The sequence below is a fragment of the Paramormyrops kingsleyae genome, chromosome 9 (genome assembly GCF_048594095.1).
Source record: "Paramormyrops kingsleyae isolate MSU_618 chromosome 9, PKINGS_0.4, whole genome shotgun sequence".
In the NCBI taxonomy this organism is placed as follows: domain Eukaryota; kingdom Metazoa; phylum Chordata; class Actinopteri; order Osteoglossiformes; family Mormyridae; genus Paramormyrops; species Paramormyrops kingsleyae.
In genome coordinates, this window is record NC_132805.1 from 29,232,443 (window position 1) to 29,251,273 (window position 18,831).

General features: G+C 44.0%; 2 protein-coding genes across 4 annotated transcripts in view; both read right to left on the reverse strand.

Moving 5' to 3' along the window:
- tg (thyroglobulin) overlaps positions 1-5,275 on the reverse strand; it is a 40,936-nt gene extending 35,661 nt beyond the window's left edge. Inside the window, exons 1-6 of the mRNA XM_023813614.2 lie at positions 4,698-5,275; positions 4,440-4,548; positions 4,223-4,320; positions 2,251-2,439; positions 1,996-2,155; positions 507-613 (exon numbers count right to left, since the gene is read on the reverse strand). Of these exons, the coding sequence (XP_023669382.2) occupies positions 507-613; positions 1,996-2,155; positions 2,251-2,439; positions 4,223-4,320; positions 4,440-4,548; positions 4,698-4,773 (739 nt within the window). The 5' untranslated portion in view covers positions 4,774-5,275. The remainder of the gene's footprint in view (positions 1-506; positions 614-1,995; positions 2,156-2,250; positions 2,440-4,222; positions 4,321-4,439; positions 4,549-4,697) is intronic.
- On the reverse strand, positions 5,271-18,505 carry phf20l1 (PHD finger protein 20 like 1). Of its 3 annotated transcripts, none has more exons than XM_023813626.2 (24): positions 18,370-18,505; positions 17,440-17,553; positions 17,130-17,301; positions 16,725-16,817; positions 15,946-16,030; positions 15,694-15,782; positions 14,427-14,598; positions 14,127-14,252; positions 13,927-14,009; positions 13,621-13,843; positions 12,807-12,935; positions 12,247-12,429; positions 11,875-11,931; positions 11,414-11,704; positions 10,950-11,162; positions 10,763-10,816; positions 10,525-10,635; positions 10,259-10,399; positions 9,796-9,989; positions 8,986-9,085; positions 8,709-8,904; positions 7,923-8,181; positions 7,530-7,695; positions 5,271-6,579 (listed from the first exon to the last, which is right to left on the reverse strand). In XM_023813626.2, exons 2-24 carry the CDS (start codon positions 17,520-17,522, stop codon positions 6,437-6,439), a joined length of 3,363 nt encoding a protein of 1,120 aa, XP_023669394.1. In that variant the 5' UTR covers positions 17,523-17,553; positions 18,370-18,505; the 3' UTR covers positions 5,271-6,436. The 3 variants fall into 3 exon arrangements, with proteins under 3 accessions (XP_023669394.1, XP_023669409.1, XP_023669403.1); XM_023813641.2 differs by having other exon boundaries at positions 18,382-18,502; XM_023813635.2 differs by lacking the exon at positions 18,370-18,505 and adding an exon at positions 17,716-18,289.
- Between the last annotated feature and the right edge of the window lie 326 nt (positions 18,506-18,831).

Sequence of the window (18,831 nt, forward strand, 5' to 3'; positions counted from 1 at the left end):
GATCCATTATGGAGCACTCCTAGGATGGGCTAACACTTTTGACCTCAATATTTAAAAAATCCTGGCTACAGCCCTAATCCCCTGTTTTAGCCAGTTTCAGCTCTTGTATCTTACCACTGTTAGCCAGTGTTATGTAATATATCTTTCCTGCATCAGCTGGTGTTAACTAATGTATCTCCCCTGTATTAGCCAGTGTTAGCTAATGTATCTCCCCTGTATTAGCCAGTGTTAGCTATTGTATCTCACCTCTATTAGCCAGTGTTAGCTAATATATCTCACTTGTATTAGCCAACATATACTAATGTATCTTGCCTGTATTAGCCAGTGCTACTGTATCTCACCTCTATTAGTTAGTGTTAGCTAATGTATCTCACTTGTATTAGCCAGTGTTAGCTAATGTGTCTCACCTCTATTAGCCAGTGTTAACTGATGTATGTCACCTCTTTTAGCCAGTGGTAGCTGTTGTATCTCACTTTTATTAGCCAGTGTTAGCTATTGTATCTCACCTGTATTAGCCAGCTCCCTACCGCGACTGTCCACGCAGAAGCAGTAACTGGAAATCTCTGGAAACAATCTTCTGAAGCCACTGAAGGTCTGAAATGCCGCTGTGAATCTAGAAGAAAATATTGAACATATAGCAGCATATTCATATGCTTCACTTAACTGCCCTGTATGTCCACAACTGGCATGAATACAATGGCAGAATATTATGTAACACATAAAATACTAGTGTACAACCTAACATAACCTTTGGCAAGCTTACATTGCTACGAATTTCATTATGCATTCCATAGTCATTAATATGAGTTTTTTTCAAAATAATCAGTAAGCTCATTTTTACATTTTTTCCTATTAAACCTGAAATAAATGCATGATTTTTAAAAAACTTTTTTCCTGTTTTTCAAATGGAAAAAAAAAATATTTTCCAAAAGTCTGGGAAAATGGCTGATTTTGGACATGTGGAATAAATCTCATTCTGCCAAGAATAAGAAAGGCCCAAGACCTGACATCAAACCTAACCCGTCTCACTAATAAGACTGATCAGCCATGAAGATGAATGATGGAAGGCTTGGTCTCAATCTCAGCTCCAGAGCCAAAAGGCCACTGTAAAATTCAGCCTCCAGAGCTTCACACACTAGAGGTTGGATTATAGCCTGAGAGAAAAATGAGGCCCAGTGGGTCCTCCTCTGCATCACCCACAAATCCCCAACTGCCCCGCTACGCAATTTAAAAGCTGTTTCGACTATGACTGGAATCTGGCACATTTGAAGCAATGATGCAGATTCCTATTCCATCTCCATAATAAGACCATATATATAAGTGACCTACATAAAACACGCATCCATCCATCTTTTACCAACTTTCAAAAGATTACATGTATGAGGGAGAAACATTATACTTTAATTTTTTGAACTCTAAAAAAGCAACAGAGCTGGTTTTGATAATTGCAAAGAATCAAGCATAAGAATGGCAGATGTTTAGCACTCTTCCTAATGTAAAACAGAATCAACAAAACTTTGCTATGATAATTATTTTGAAGGGTGCTGCCATCTAGTGTTCAGAAATGTAAATGGTAAAATGGTAAATGGACTGCATTTATATAGCGCTTTTCTACTCCTACGAGTACTCAAAGCGCTTTACAATACATGCCTCACATTCACCCATCCACACTCACATTCACACACCAGTGGCGGAGGCTGCCATGCAAGGCGCCAACCTGCACACCGGGAGCAATTTGGGGTTCAGTGTCTTGCTCAAGGACACTTTTGATGGGGTCAGGAGGAACCAGGGCTTGAACCTGCAACCCTCTGGTTGCCGAACGATAGCACTACCTCCCGCACCACCATCTTCCCCCATGTGTTGGTGGCTCTATAAAACTTACTCTGAAGTTTTCTATTTGTATTTTTTATTTGTAGATCCTATTTGTATTCCACTGCAGGTATGCTCGCAGGTTCAGCATGAATGCCGAATCTGCAAGCAGTGAGGCGCTCTCACCTGCTGAAGGCATGCAGGAGATCAGCAACCTTCATATCTGTGGTGTTGATGAACTTGCATTGGACCGGAAGAAAGTTCCCATCCGCTGAACACTGAGGAGGAGATTGCTCTCCAACTCCGTGGAGGATGTGCCAGTCCGTGACCTCACAGTTTTCCGGACCTGAGGTCAAAAGTCATAACCTATTGCTCACCTAAGCACATCCGGAATTTTCAGGTTTTATTTTGTTTCGTGATAGGAATTTCTCCTCGACTTACAGCGAGAGGGTTCCCCATTCTGCCGTGTTCCATAGATCTCCATACCCTCCGGGTCAACACACCAGCACTGGCCGAGCACGCGGTCACACTGTATAGGCAAGAACTCCCCCAAGTCTGAGCACATGGGCGCCGTGCGTGAATCGCTACTCAGGAGAGCCTTCTGCCTCAGAAGCTGGCACGATGTCAGACCTGCAGTCGCAGAGTTGTGTTGGGTGTGATTAAAAAGATAAAAAGGGGTAGGATGAATGGTAGTTAAGACAACAGGTGAAGCAGGGCTTCACCAAAAAAGAAAGAAAAAATACAGAACATCCATTTCACATATGACTTTTTATCGATCATTTTAGTGCTGTTGTAGAATTACAACAACCATTTCCAAGTTCAAAAAGTGTCTGACAAAGTATTGATAGAAGGAACTTTAGTAAAACAAAACTTCTGCCTCACTATGCCAATAGACTTCAGTGTATTTCTCAGGAGCTTCTGTAGTTGATTGGATGGTTATGGAATATTGTATTTAAACCCACCCAGTAAAGCATGCCTCATCTGGTCTATCCTATTATGTGCACTCTTGTGCGTTCCTGACACAAAGATGATTGACACGAGTTTAACCACTCCGAAATCAGCCGTCAAGCAAGATTAATTAAATTGTTCACCAATATTCCTTGTTGGTTTGTGGACAAGTAAATGACAAACTCTGAGAGCCAAGAGTTAAAAATACTTCGATTTGTAAATACCGTTCTTGCTGATTGTAGCTAATCCCATATAGGTATATATATCCCTGCATGCATTTTTTGTTCTTTTCTGTGCAAACGGAACATTAGAGCAGTTGTGCACCTTTCCTGTATATTACACAATCATAAAATCCTGTTTTGAACCAATATGGGTCTACGTGGAAATTAGCGGGAGAACATTTTAAAACAAATTTGAGGAAGCACTTCTTTACACAGCGTGTAGTTAGAGTATGGAACAGACTTCCTGCTAGTGTAGCGGAAACTAAAACCATGGGTTCCTTTAAATCAGAGCTAGATAAGATTTTAACAACTCTGAGCTATTAGTTAAGTTCTCCCCAAACGAGCTTGATGGGCCGAATGGCCTCCTCTCGTTTGTAAATTTCTTATGTTCTTATGTAATCAGACACAACAACACAGTAAGGAAACACAGATTCTGAAAAGGCTGATTGATGTGATTTCATTCTTTGGTCAAGCTGGCATTTATGAGACACGATGAGAGTGAAAACACTGACAACAAAGGAAACTATAGGGAACTGACAGTTGCACTTTGCTGCTACGACAATGTTCTGTGTTTGTATTGCACATGCAATGTAGAGCAAAACGGTAATATAATGCTGTGTAGCCTGTTCATATTTGAATAAAGTCAGTCCATTCATTTTACTTGTTTTTCTGTAATGACTATTTCAGAAAAGGGTGCACCTGTTGAAAACTGTCAAATGTTTTTTTTAAGCATCGCTTTCTAAGTATCAGCTCAACAGGTTAATAGTTAAACAACTGATGGCTCAGAATATTTTAATATTTGCTATAATACTTACAGTAACGACTAATATGTGATCAGGTTTGAAATTATACCAGGGAGGGTCAGTCTAGAGCTTGTTTGACTAAAAGTTTTGACCAGCAGCTGCCACTACTGCGTAGGACAGTCCTGGACATATGAGAGGTAAGTACACGGACTTGTTAATACTCTTAAGATATTTAGCCTGAGTTGCTTCAGTGAAAATGTAAAAAACAGATTTAAAAAAATACCTAAGCAAACATAAAAACCCCATGCTTCCTCTACATCAGTGTTTCCCAACCCGGTTGTTGGGAACCCACAGATGGTCCACGATTTTGCTCCATCCCAGCTACCTAGCAGACAGGCCACATTTCTGCTACCGGGAGCAAAAACATGGACTGTCTGCAGGTCCCCGTGGAGCGGATTGGGAAACACTGCTCTACATAATCACCTGCAGTCTAACACTTACAATAGACAGAAGAGCCGTTCTGTCTGCTGCCGGGAACCTCGGTTCCCTCTCCATCCACACACCAGCACTGGCTTCCCCCCTTGCTGCACTGCAAATGCCTGATGGGGGAGAAACGCCATTAATGGCTTTTGGGTAATCTACCGCTCACTGAGCGTGGGTCAGGTACGGAGCAGAGAGTGCCTGCCAAGGCTAGGCTCTCATTCTCAATGTGGCCCACCTGTAGCGGCCGTCCTCAGAACACTGGGGGACGTAGTCCCTGGACTGGGCTGCCCCCTCCCTTCTCTGCTGCTCGCACTGGGAGGCGCCATCAGACCCCAGTTGGTACCCTGAAACGGATCAGAATCGAGCAAACAGGATTTAACAAACCAAACAAGCAAACTGGAGGGAAAAGTATCACAAACAGATCAGAATCATTTTTAGTGTAACTCATTGCACTGTCCGTGAAAACTGCATTACAGTTGTTCTGTCTACCTACCCGAAGTCCTGCCTTCTGACAGGGAGAAGTAGCAGAGCAGGATGGCAGCGAAACTAGCTAGCTTCCCCTTGGCCATTTCTACCTCACACCTTCTCGCAAGCCATAGGTCTCCCTCCAGGGTCCACCCGGAGATTTATATGCAGCCACCACAAAATGCAGAGTCATCCCCACCTCCAGCAGCCTAACCCCACACACCAGCTAAAGAGGCGTTTGTTTGCTAGGTTAGAACTCTTCAAACGCCATCTGCCCATGAAGAAGCACCACCGAGAATCTCCTGCCAGATGGGGCAGCCAGGCGTGGACTCGTTGGAATGTACCCAAGAAGAAAGTCTACGGCAAACATCAGGCCAGTGTGACCAAGGGCAACTTCGAGGTCTCTTGACGTGCCCAGCAGCCTGAGAGTTTACAGAGCTGAGCTCTTATCTATGAACATAAGAGAATCCACTTCATTAATCCGAAAGCAGAAGGTCAGTAGGGTGTCGCAAGACCCTGAGACGGGCTGTAAAAATAAACATTTCAACTGTTGTCCCCCTGTGGAAGGGAAACAGGACAAGGCGGCATAAGGGAGGCAAAATGAGAATTAATATATTTTTATTGAACAGTTTTACATATAGTATTTTACAGAACAGCCCATGTTTTAATAAAATTCTGAATGTACAGCTGGTACAGAAGTGAATGTCTACTTTGAATTTCATACCATACCATTTCTAAAACATACTATATACAGATTACTAGAAATGCCAAATAGTCGTAGCCATTTTATTTACTTTTGCTTTTGTTACAAAAACTGTACACTGTTCAAAACCTCAAAATGTTTCACCATGTTATTTTCTGCTCTTATCTGCAACAAGCACACAGTTTAACGCTAGCTAACTGCAGAAGGCTCGCAGTACAGGGTGCGGACCAGCCAAACCTGGGCCCGTCGATGGACATCAAATGGCCGCGGACAGAACCAACATGGTCCAAGTCTCTTCAGACTTCTCTGAACACACCAATGTTATGGAGAAAGCACCTTTTCTGACTAAAAGCAAAAATACTTTGTCAATAAACGTGTCACACGTCTTTTTTTAAAAAAAAAAAAAAATCTGCAATTTCAACCCAATGTCCATGCTCACTGCTACATAGAACTTCTGAGTTGTACATCTTCTTTACTTGGCACAACAGCTATGTTATGAAGTCAGGTTTACAGATATAAAATCCTAGAAAGGTCAACAATAAGTCACCTGTTTGACCTCAAATGGAAGGGCAGGCTGAACTTCTACAGTAATGCTCCCGTAAGTGGGCAGGAGAGAGGCTAGAAATGTTACCCGTCCTGTTCTAGGTGACACATTCGTGGGTTCCATCCCTTTCCATCACTTCCACATTATTTGCAGTTCTTACACACCCAACATTAAACACACTGTATTAGGGCAACAGGAGACGTTCATATCTCATTCCTCACATCTGTAGGTCTCATTGTAAATGAAACATATGCAGGAAAGTGCTCATTTTTCCCGTTATATGAATCTATTACCTCCTGAATACAACATAAATAGTTTCTTAGGTTGCTCAACTTTCTTGTGTCTTATAGATACTGGATACAGCTATATCTCATTTTCACCCAATTCCATGTGCATCTTCTTTGCCTCAGACACTGGATCTCGATGCTGTGCTTGGACTGCGAGACCCAGAGCTTTCATCTACGCGAAAGCACCACGCTGGGGAGGAACGACGTCGCCGCCGTGGCTCCAGGATCCTGGCTCAGGCAGAGCACAGTGAGCTTATCTGCTGCACCTTGCTCAGGTCGGTGAGGAGCTGCTTGATCCGGCGTTTGAGCTGGGGGAGCCTGGCGAGAGGGTCTGGAGGCTCCAGCTCCCCGCTGAAATCCAGCCAGCTCTCCAGCACTGATGGGATAAAGCAGAAGATGTCAGCACTCAGACAGGACAGCAGCTGCTGTAGTACCCATTGGAGCAGCTAGATAATCAAGGTGGTCATGTTGACACAGCAGCCTTCAGGTTCAGATTATTAACCCTAAAGACTAATTTATACTTCAGTGCCAAGCTGAGAACGATGCCACTGTGTGCACTTCTACGTGTGCACTTCTACGTGTGCACTTCTACGTGTGCACTTCTACGTGTGCACTTCTACGTGTGCATTGCTGTGTCTGCATCACTCGGCAATAACGGTAGGTGATATTCAATTGTTGGATCACACAGTTGAAATAAATAAACAAACATTTAACAAAGTATCCATTTTTCCAAGTCCTTGCTACATTCGTCTTGATAGAGTCCAACAAAACTTAATGGAGTTAAGTGAAATGGCCGCTGTACTCCTGAGTGTTTTGTAGACCTGTTGCTATGATGCCTAGGGTGGGATATTTAATGCTAGATATAAACAGAGCTTCAGATTCAATCAGCGATATATGTACACCTGGGATGTACGCTTTCTTCGCTCCCATAAAAAAAAAAAAAAATGAATGCTACGAAGGAGACCAATTACATTTTTGTGGTCTGCGTCTCTGCGACATGTAGTTACATTATACACAAGTATAAATTAGCCTTTACGCTAATGCTAACACCAACCCAATCTACCTGGCCTCCTGCCAACTGTAACCTTAAATGGTCCAAAAAACATCCATCTGTATGTAGTAAGTTTGGAGGATCGCTTTGACTAGGGTTCAGCTGACAAACTAACAGCACAGATGTCAACCAGATGTGACATCAGCCTGATCCGTAGCCCACAGGTGGTTGCATGGGCAGAGAAGGCGTTTTCTCTTGAGGGGCCCTTAACATCGAGTTGCCGTTATGCACTGCCAGTCATAGCGGTTCTAGATATATCTACAGAAGCTCTTTACCATCCAGCTCCTTCTCGATGAGGTCCATCCTGCCTGCCACCTGGCTCTGCATGTCCTCGATGTGAGTCAGAAGGTTCAGCTGCCACTCAAGGCAGTTCCTTTCCTGCTCAGACACTTCGGGGCCGCTGGCATTCAGAAAGCCGGAAACGCTGATCGCCGTCCTCTCCTGCGGGGGGGAGCAGATCAGGCTTTTACCTGCTTTACTGAAAGACATGTGTTGAGTGTGATGCGTGTACAGAACAATAGAAGGGATCGTGATTCAGCAATGGCTACTATTACCAAGAAAACACCCCTCCAGGTCGAATGATTGACCCCCATCTAGGAATGCCAGAATCACTGCTACTGAAAGCTCCGGGATCTAAACTGCACCGGTTTGAGCTGGTTTAACTCTACCTCCTCCTCTTTGATTGGGGCCGGCCCCAGCCAAGCCCCGTCTTCCCTGACGGCGGGCCAAGGGTCCAATCCTGGCCCTGAGGGTTTCTGGTAGCTGTGCTCACTGGCAATGTAGGTGTCTACGTGGGGATCCTGGTTGGCGTCGTCGGGAGAATGCTCTTGGAAGTGCATGCAGTCCCGAAGGCTGCACGCCAAATGCTTCTCATCTGCGTCCACCCACGACTGGGCCCACAAGTGCAAGTTTGGGTCGTGCGTGTTCCTTCACAAAAGAAATGAGTTTTAATGGCTACAGGACTTCTGGCAGGATTTGTAAATAGATTAGACAAACTCAGATGTAAATCAGAGGTATGTGTGAACAACATTCATAATCCTGACTGTATCGTACTCTTTTTAACATTTAGTAAACACCGACAGCATTTTACTTAGCTGTAACTCAAATTAACTCGCTACACTCTCCAGATGCCAGTTATTGGCAGCCTTAAGTAACAAAAATATTTTGTTACTAGGAAATTAAAAGACAATAACACAAAAATGCTAGTCAGATTTATATGGCCATAAATCAAAAATCTATTCAGCAAACTTACACCTAGAAAACTGGTTAAAGGCTATATAATAGTATGCATTTATTAATCACCTTTAGGAGTGGCTTGTTTTGAGTATTGTTTAGAGAATGTATATTTAGTTTTACTTCTCGTTTGAAATCTTGTATGTCATCATGCATTGTGACGGCGTAGAAACAGTGCCTGACAGAGAGAAAAGGAAAAACCAGAGTGTGGGCTGACTCACTGTAATATATCCATCTTAAGATGCAGTCCATGCAGCACCTCTTTGACACTGTAGACATCAGACAGCAGCCGATGTGTGGAGACGATCTTCTCCGCGTTGCTGTGTGAGTAGTTCTCCGTGAGGAAGGACAGGCCATACATGTGTCCTTTGGTCATCCAGTCCTTATCACGAAGGTACTTGGCGCTCCATCTCTGACCTGCCAACCAAAGGGGGCATGCAAGAGTCAGAGCGGTGAAGAGGCGAGGTGGGGCGCGAGTGAGCAGAGCCCGCCTCTCACCTGGGGGGTCCCTGCAGATGTAGCAGATGTACTGATCGGGGATGCTGTCCTCCAGCAGGCCCATACACACACTGTGCTGCCAGCAGAGGCACTCCTCACACTGCAAGGGAAAATGGAGGGAAACGGGCAGGAAACAGGCCGGCTTTAGGCAGACACACAAATACACACAAAGACAGACAGACAGACGGACACACACGAAGACAGACAGACAGACAGACGGACACACACGAAGACAGACAGACAGACAGACAGACACACACGAAGACAGACAGACAGATGGACGGACACACACGAAGACAGACAGACAGACGGACACACAGGCAAATACACACACAGACACAAAGACAGACAGACACAAATACACAGGCACACACAAAGACAGACAGGCACAGACATACAGACGCTACACAGACACACACAAAGTCAGACAGACGGGAGAACACACAGACACACACACACACACACACAGACAAAGACTAAGGAAGCTTTTCCACAGTACCAAGCACCATACTTTTGGTATTTTGAGAAGTACCAAAACTACGGCACCTGGGCCTGTATTCACAAAGCATTCTATCTTACCACTAAGAGCACTCTTAAATCGCACTAAAAGTTTTTAACTAAGAGTTTTCTCCTAACTGATTCACAAAGCGGCTGAGAGCAATTTTTACTAAGTTAGTCAGTTCTCATGCTTTAGTTTGCCTGCAATAACCACATTTCTGCTTTTATTGTTACATATTCAAAGCGAGCCTGGTTGAGGGTGAGCTCCAACAGCACGGCGGCGTCACCTGCACTACCATAAAAGTCTCATACCTGAATCATGAAGCCGTTCTCCTCGTCCATCTCGCACACGCAGCGCACGATGTCGCTGGGGTAGTCCTCCTCCTCCTGGAAGGGCTCCATGGCGAGGGAATCGAGGTCCGCACTGTCCTCGGCCCGGTACTCGTCCCCGCTCAGGAGGGCGCTCTCAGTGGTGGAGTCCTCCAGCGAGTCCATGTCGGACAGGTCTGGGGGAAGGACAGCCTGAAACTGTCACCCTACACCCAAGTATTCCAGCCAGCATGAAATCCAGCCTTCCTGTATTGCCAGGAAAGGACCAGCTTGTCAAAGTAATGATATCTGATTTCCCTCCAAAATGCCAAATACTAGCAAAACCACGTCTGCTGAGAATGAATCTCACCCAGGTGGGCTCATCTTTCTGATTGTTCTGCTGCAATATCTGTTCATCTGTTCTATTCTAAAAGGCTTCTTTAAGTGCGCATGGGTGACCTCTCACCCTCGCCTGTGAGGTCCACCGACAGGATGGCTTTGGGGAGCCTGGACGTGGGGCCGGCGGGCAGGCTGAAGGAGCTGGAGCAGTGCTTCAGGGGAGAGGAGCACCTCCGCACGAAGGCCAGGTCCTCAAAGTCCACGTAACCTGGATTGGGGATCAGACGGGGGACTGAGCGGGTGCTATTTCGGGGGTATAAATGACAGGGTTCCCCCAACATGGACGGGTGACGGAGGGGGGCGGGGCAGACAGACCGACGGGCTCCCGCTTACTGTGCTGCTGCTTGGATTTCTTTTTCTTCTTTTTCTTCTTCTTCTGTTTCACTCTAAAGGGAAACTTGTCTTTTTTGTCTTTGCGATCCTTATCCTTCTCTTTCTTTTTCCCTGTTAATAGCCGTGAGGAAGAAGCCTGTTTATGGGCAGGCAGCGACAGCCAGCAGACACTAACGGCTGGGCAGTCTGTGTCAGGCATTATACAGACTGTAAAGTCAAACTCCATCTATAATCTCACCTATTGGCTGGGTCTTCTCTTCAAACTTGTTTTTCTTCTCAGTCTTTATTAGCCCTGCAGATGAGAAAATAATAAAAGCAATGTGTGGAATAAGCGCTTTTACTTGTTTATAATGAGAATGTGCATTAAACTAGCGAATGCCTTTAGGTATGCCTGAAACTGGCTTTGGCACAGACATGTCACAAACCTGGGCGTAGGGTCTTGTCTTTCTCGATGACCTTCTTGGGGTCATAACCGTGCAAACAGTCCAAGTGCTTGCCTTTCCTTGGAAAGTCCAGCAAGATGTCCGGCATGCCCGTACTGAGCGAGAGTACTGAATTTAAATTCTTGCTGAATTTGGGTGGTTTCGGATATCCATCTAAAGGCTCGAACTCTAAGGCACAACCTTGAGGGGACAGGGCTGGAGGGACAAAACAATGGATTACAGCATCTTGCAGTGTAACAGGGAATGCACAAGATGGCATCTCATAATATGCACAAACATGAAGAAAGGGGCACTAGGTTACCAAACAGATTTCAGCTCCAAGAATGACCAATTCTGTCGCATGTACATGCTTTGTTTTTTTTTTAATCAGTATATCCACATGTCCAAAAATTACCATTTAATATGAACCAAACTAAAAGACACTTGGAGATGGACCATCCACCTACAAGAGGAGCTGGAGATGGTCCGATGCCTCTTGCAGACGAGAGGCTCGAATGGGCTGGTGGCGGGCAGGGACGTAGAGGCGGTTCTGCTCCGGCCTGGCCCTGGCGGTGAGCCCGCCTCCAGCTCCGCCTCCTTGTCTGTGTTGTGGTAATATTTGAGATGGTAATCCAGCAGCTTGGCTTTCCGGAAGGCCTTGCCACATTCTGGAATCTTGCATTTGAACTTGTTGTGGTCCAAGTCAATGAGCAGCTCTTTAGGGGACGTACAGCCTTCAGATTTCTTTAGGTTTATTACTAGACAAAAAAGAACAAAAGCAGGAAGAAAGTATTAAATATAGCAACAAATGTACTTTTGGTACTCCAAATTATTAACATATACTGCTAGTCAATACAGGACTATTTAAATATTATTCAGATTTTTATTGCCATTTAACGAGCAAACACATTAATCCACAGACACATACTTGGCTCTCTAGTGTGTTTGTTTTGTTTATTTCTTGATGGAACCTTCAAACCAGCATCTGTACCAAAGAACACAACACAGCACAGCAAAGGTTATACAGGCTTCACAAAGCTAAAGCCATTTCTGAAAGAGAAAAAATATGTGTGTGTGAGTGTGTGTATATATACACATATATCGATAAACAGGTATGCTAACTATGAAGTTTCATCAGTAGAAAACTGACAAATAGTACATCTGTAGTAAAAACATATGCTATGTATAAATGTATATACTGTACTATACTAGAAAATCTGCTCAGTTTGATTTCATGAGACTTGTGCCAAGTTCATTGTGCCGGCTGAGGATTTAGGGTTAGGTTTGTCCCTTGGTTTACCAGCTGCCAGTGGAGCAGGCTTTTCTTCAGCTGCACCACAACTTGATGCATCACCATCAGGCTGCCTGTCCGGCACTGAGAGGGAGGGTTGCTGTGGTGGGGGAGGGGGCGCCGGTGCAGGCGATTCCACCACGGGCTCGTCGGGGGATGACTCACTCTTCTCCACAGTGGATGTGTCCTGTGCTGAAAACCAAAGAACCACTTTACTTTAAAACAGTGTTTCCCAACCCAGTCCTCAGGGACCCACACAGTCCACGTTTTTGCTCCCCCCTTCCTAATAGGGAGCAAAAATGTAGACTGTCTGACAGGAAGCTGGGAGGAAGCAAAATCTTGGACTGTCTGGGAGTGCCCCCCATGACCAGGTTATGAAACACTGATTTAAAATTAATGCTTGAGCAGAGGTTCCCTTTAAAATGCTTTAACATTTCAGCTCGGCATTTCGAAAGTGCATTTGGTGTTATCTGGAATTGAGTGAACCAGGCGTTCTCTGTCCAGCGTGTGCGTGCTGTCAGATAAGAGCTCCACACTGAGAGCCCCATCTCTGTAACCCAGCCCCTTACCATCGAGAGGGCTTGGGCTTGTGGCAACTGGGTCGAAGGTGATGGCGGGCAAGAAGGGGGCTAGCCGCTGGGAGCGCCTGCGATGCTCTGCGGTTCGTGGGGTGCTGGGAATAGTGGAAACAGCCCCCTCTATGCAAAAAATAAAAAATAAATAAAAATGCCAGATGTGTCTATATATTTATTTCATGAACATTTCATCTAGGAGAGTCTCAGACAAAATATATCTATCAGCCCTTCAATAACTTTTACTAAAGTTCATAATAATAATAATAATAATAATAATAATAATAATAATAATAATAATAATAATAGACACTTTATTTATCCCCTTGGGGAATTTCTCTATTTGCCTAACCCATCTTGCTCTCCATGACACACAGAGACACATGCGTAGGTGACGGCAAGCTTGGCAGTGGAGGGCAGCCACCGGCAGAGGTGCCCATGGAACTGGGGGTTAAGGGCCTCGCTCAAGGGCCCACAGATGTGACTATTCTGCAGAGGCCGGGCTCGAACCGGCGACCGGTGAATGAATGGCATCATGCTCCTGGTCTCCATCTCCCTGCACTTTAATACACCTCTTCATCAAAACAAGCCATTCATAGCTCAATCACTACATCCTATTCAAACAGAATACAGTTCTACTGCAGGGCAGAAATTCTTTCCAAAGATAAAACATGGACGGTCTGTGGGTCCCAGAGGACTAGATTGGGAAACACTGCGCTAGATCTTAATGCTGTATAAGAGTTTCTTTGAAGCAGCAATAAGTTTAATAAATAATTGGGGGGGTGACCAGAAATATCAGCATCACACTCACCAGCATGAGCCTCCTCTGCGGGGCCCAGTCCCGGGCTGCCGGCTGGGGCGTCCTCCCCATCAGCGGACAGCCTGCCTAGCCCCTCATTCCCGCTGGAGTCCAGCTTCAGCTCCACGTTTTGAGGCTTGGGGGTGTTCTGGGCGGGGGGGGCAGCTCTTGGGGCAGGAGGGGACGGCACACTCTCGCCCACCATTACTGCTCTTTGCGTTCCTTCAAAAGACGCCTGAAAGTAAATGCAATGAAAAGTAAGGAAAATCTGTGGCTTTTTGAGAAACTCCCAGGATGAGCAGTAATGAGGTTTCTCACATGCAGAGGCTCTTCTGAGGCTCTGACTTCATCTGCCTGCTCTTCTGTTACTTCCTCACTTGTTGACTGCGATACTGTGATGCCTAAAATCACCAATACACACATTGCACACAAACACATACACACATATCTACATTATATATATGTATTATTGTTTTGCAGGAATTTCAAATAAATTGTTTGAACAGATTTAAGTGCACCTTTTTTGTAGTGACCTTTCCTTGCATTAACTGGTTTCCTCTGCCTGGTCTTTCTCTTTTTCACCATTTCAAGCTCCTTTGGCGACGGACAGGCTTCTCCTTCCATGATCAGACTCTCTAAACACACTACAAACATTAATCAACATTACAAACATTAATCAACATTACAAACATTAATCAACATTACAAACACGAGTATCACGTAAGAACTCTATAGAAAGACAGGAATGCAAGTTGTTGTCCTGCTGAGGAGCTTAGTGATGCTTTGGAAAGCCACCTCGAGCTACCAGGGCCCTTCACCTGGCTTCTCAAGGTCGAGCTCCTCGTCCTCAGGAGCCTCCTCAGCCTCGCTGTCTGACCTCAGCACCGACCGCATCTCTTTGGTTCTGTTACTGTTGGCACTCGTACGTGGTCGGCAGGTCCCCTTGCTCTTCACGGCGTCGGAGGCCGCTTTCACCAACGCGATCCAGTCCTGGGGAGAAACGGGGACCCACCATGACAAAAGAGACACGGCTGCAAAGAGCAACCCAAAAGAACATGAGGGTAACTACTGGGTTAGGGTTATCCCTGAATGACATTCGGGCAACTAAGGGAGAAGCACGAGATTACGTAAAAAAATCATAAAGCTCCTCACTTAAAGGGCAATTCCACCAAAAATGAGTATTTAAATTCTCAACACGCTTTTTTTGTAAGCAAAGGAAATAGCATTATATTCATCTTCAACAGAAGTCACCAGGAGACATATCCACACTCAGTATGTTTTTGATGTCAAAGGGAACACCCTCTGTGTGAATTTCTCATTGCCTGTCAGTATTTATAACGCAGCATATATATGGTAATTGCCGTAAAGAAAAGGGTGCCCATTCTTTCAGATCTCCATTTCCTGTGATATCTCAGTGCTTTTAAAAAGATTATAGTTTATCTATGTGACCAGCATACATTTCTACTCTTTTAAGTCTCTCACTAGAAATACAGCAATTTTTTTTACTAAAAACATTTGTTAACATTAAAAGCATTGATTAATTGTGGAAGTATAGTAAGAAATATGCTATGCTTGAGCTGCAGAATGCCAGTGAACTGTGAATTGTCATTCCGGATCCAGCCCTTACCTGTTGGTAAGTAGATATGCCACCTAATTAAAGCCTGCAAAGGGTACAAATGGCGCTAGACCCCCCCCCCCCCAACTGCTACACAGGCCTCAAGAAGGCATGAACAGGCGTCAGACCACTTGTCACACATCCTGTCATTTAATCACGCTTTGATCCAGGTTGCACTGATGGTCTTCAGCTAGGTGGCTCTCTCTAAGAGGCCGAGCTAGTAAATAAAGGATGTCTGATCTCATTTCCAGAAGTGACTTCCACAAACAAATGAGATAGAGTATTTGACGTAAACCTTGGTATATTACACAAGGAACAACATACGATACAATTCTGGTGAAAATCCCCTTTAAGTAAATGCATTTTAGTGAAAGACAAAATGTAATTTCGACCACCCAAAACGACCTACTGCAACGATGTTTTGCACACTTGTAAATGCTGTATATTTGGTGCGGCTCTAGTGAACTTACCTGGCCTTTAGCGTCCTCTGGCATTGATTTTATATGCAGTCGTTTTACACATCGAATAACTCCATCATAAAATTGCACTGTGTAAGTACCTGACAGACAATACAAAAAACAGCAAGCATGTCAATGATCAGAAGAGAGAACCTTTTACGAACAATAAAACCATTCATAACCAAACTAGGGTACCTATAGACAACAGTCGAAATTCCCACCTTTTGTGGAATATACTAATTTAAATGACTGAAGGCTACTCACCGTCTGTGTTCACACTCTCTATTTTGGCTGGGTAGTAACGGCAATCTGTCCAGCGGGCCAGAACCTCCTCACCATCTCTCAAATCCTGTGCAAGACATAAAAGCAAACATATAAATACATATTCAAAAATTAAAGGACTGCAGTAACATGACAAGGAATATGTCACAAAATAAAAGTAAATACACCAAAAGAAGACTCACTCTTCGCAAGTATGTGGGCTTGACCAGACAGACTTTACAATAATACAGGGGAATTCATTGTATAAACCTACCACTTACTTTGCTACATTTTTAACCACAGAAGTGACGTCAGGCATGTCACCTAGAGGGACTTATTGTATGGTCAAACACTGAGTGGCCATAGATGTCATCTATACATGTAAAAAAACATGAACAGCTGTCGTGTGTATCAGGACCAGGTAATTTACTGAACCTGCATGCTTAAAAATACCTTTAAAAATATACGGGGAAATCTTCAGCCTGCCACGCAAAATGGTTCCTTAATGTTTGGATGCACTGAGATCTATCTAATACAATTTTTTAAAACACCAAAAGTAACTAAAACAGAAAATTCAAGCCCTAAGGGGGGGGGGATGAAATGGAACTGCAATAAGATGCACATCTGGGGCATGCCAAGTTTACAAAAGAAAGGACCAGTTACAAATGGCCTTGGTACTCGTATATCTTGACTTCTGCTTTTCTAAGTGCCTGGATATGCAGACTTCCAATACATTGGTGAGGATTGTGGCTTAGTGCCAATGTTTTAATGGAGTGTATTACTTGTTTTTGGTGTAATTCTGTTTGGTCCTCTGTGTTCTCTGACCTCCCAGGAAGCTCACCAAGACGAGGTGGTCTAATCTCGCTGAGACTCTCCTGGATGAAATGTTTATGAAATAAATATATAGACAATTAATTAAGGTATTATACATTCTTCATCACCTAAAATATCATTAATTCAATTACACCCAAATGCAAAGCATTTCTATTTCACCATACAAAAAAAAAAAAATGAATAAACTGAAAACTAAACAGAGTTGAATTCTAGTCAATATAAACCCATTTTCCCCAAGGGACTTCATCATTTAACCTTTCAGGGGGACAGACAGTTATTGTTCAAATTCATAATGCATTTCCAGTTGCTGCTGTGAATTGGATAGAATATAGGGAGAAGGAAGAAAAACATACAGGTATTTCTGCCTCGTCTTTTTGTGCCACTTTGGGAAGTGGGGGCTTCTCGAGCGGGCGCAGCCGTTCACTGTCCCAAAAAATCCACTCGTCATATCGATGGCTCCAGCGATCAAAATGAACAAGCATCTTCCCCTCGTCGTAGTCAATCTTTTCAATCCGTGAAGGATACCTGGCATGACAGCAAATTTAAGCACCACAAGCATTGTAAACGACGCACCTCAAACATCTAGTGACAGCATTGACATTACAGATGTCTTCAGAAATTCTGAAAAACAACAGTGACAGAGCAATTACTATTAATTATTACCATTTTTGTAGGTAGTCTTGAGCTTCAACTCTAGCGCCGACCTCAAATGTGATTCCTGGGCGAACAGGCGGCTTTTTGTTCATCTTCTTTCAGATCTCAAGATATTCTTTCACACTGCACACACAAAAACAGAGCAGCAGGCATTGATATGCATTACCTGGTGGTTAGTTATTGAGTAAAATTTACAGTTTTATGTGAAGATGAAGTAAGAAGAAAGAAAATATGTACATTTGTTGCACAAAGATGTCTATTTTTAAGGATGCAATTTTAACTTACCTTCAACTTGTAACAAACAGTAGCTTTTAATCAAATATTTTTAGTGGAAGTACAACGAGAATCCGAGTTACCCGTGGACAAATGTCAGCTGGGTTTCAAGTAATTTTAATAAATAACTACTTTTAGTAAACTAGGAAACTGTAACACTATATTTATCTACTAAAACCAATAAACTAAATTAAATATGTTCTTAATTTATGACGACTCAAGATTATTTTGACAACACACCATCTGTCTAGCTAAGCAAACATTCAAGTAACAAGTTCGCTGGATAGCTAGCTGGCTTGCTGAATTAGGCAAAGTGCACATACTCACAGGCTAGCTATCGTGCTAACAGTACACAGATATTAAGGACAGTGTTTACTTTATGTTGACAGCTTCTTCTGTCATTTTCTGTGGATGGGCAAAACACTGCATAACAGTTAACAGCGACTTCAGCTGAGAAATACAGCTGACTGTCCCTGCTGGGCCCGAACCTACTCAATATGGCTATAAGCAGCTGGCCATTTAGCTAGCTAGCTAGCTCTCAGAAGTCAGCTTTATCAAGCTAGCTGACATGCTAGCCGGTTACCAAGCAGCTATCCGGCCCAAGGAAGGTAACACGCGCGCTACACGCGCGCCTCGTTCGCGGGGTCACACAGCGCGAAACTTTACCTGGACACATACTCATTACAGAGGGCTGTTATTTTTAAAACTCAGCCATCTCTCCATTCTTCTGCTGTATGAGACCTCAGCCCCCTCCCCAACCCAAACACAACGCCGTCACGCCGCACGTTTCTCTTCGTCACGACGTACGTACACCCCTCACGTGACACCGGAAGCCCGCATCACGTTACCCTCATCGAGGCAACGTCCGAAGCTGCTATAGGGTTATTGTTGCCAAAATTTTGGAATCGGTTTTCATTTAGCATAAAAATCTGTCCTTCGGTCGGTTGAATGTTTGGAGTGTTGAGGTTTTCTACAGGAAACACCATTTAGTACAGTATACACTACTGACCCCTACTGGTGAATATAGTGATGGAAAAAATGGGGCTTCGGATAGATAGCGAAAATTGAAACAGATGATTCATAAATGGTTTCGATCGTTTAATACATTCCAAACACTGCTTCTGAGAA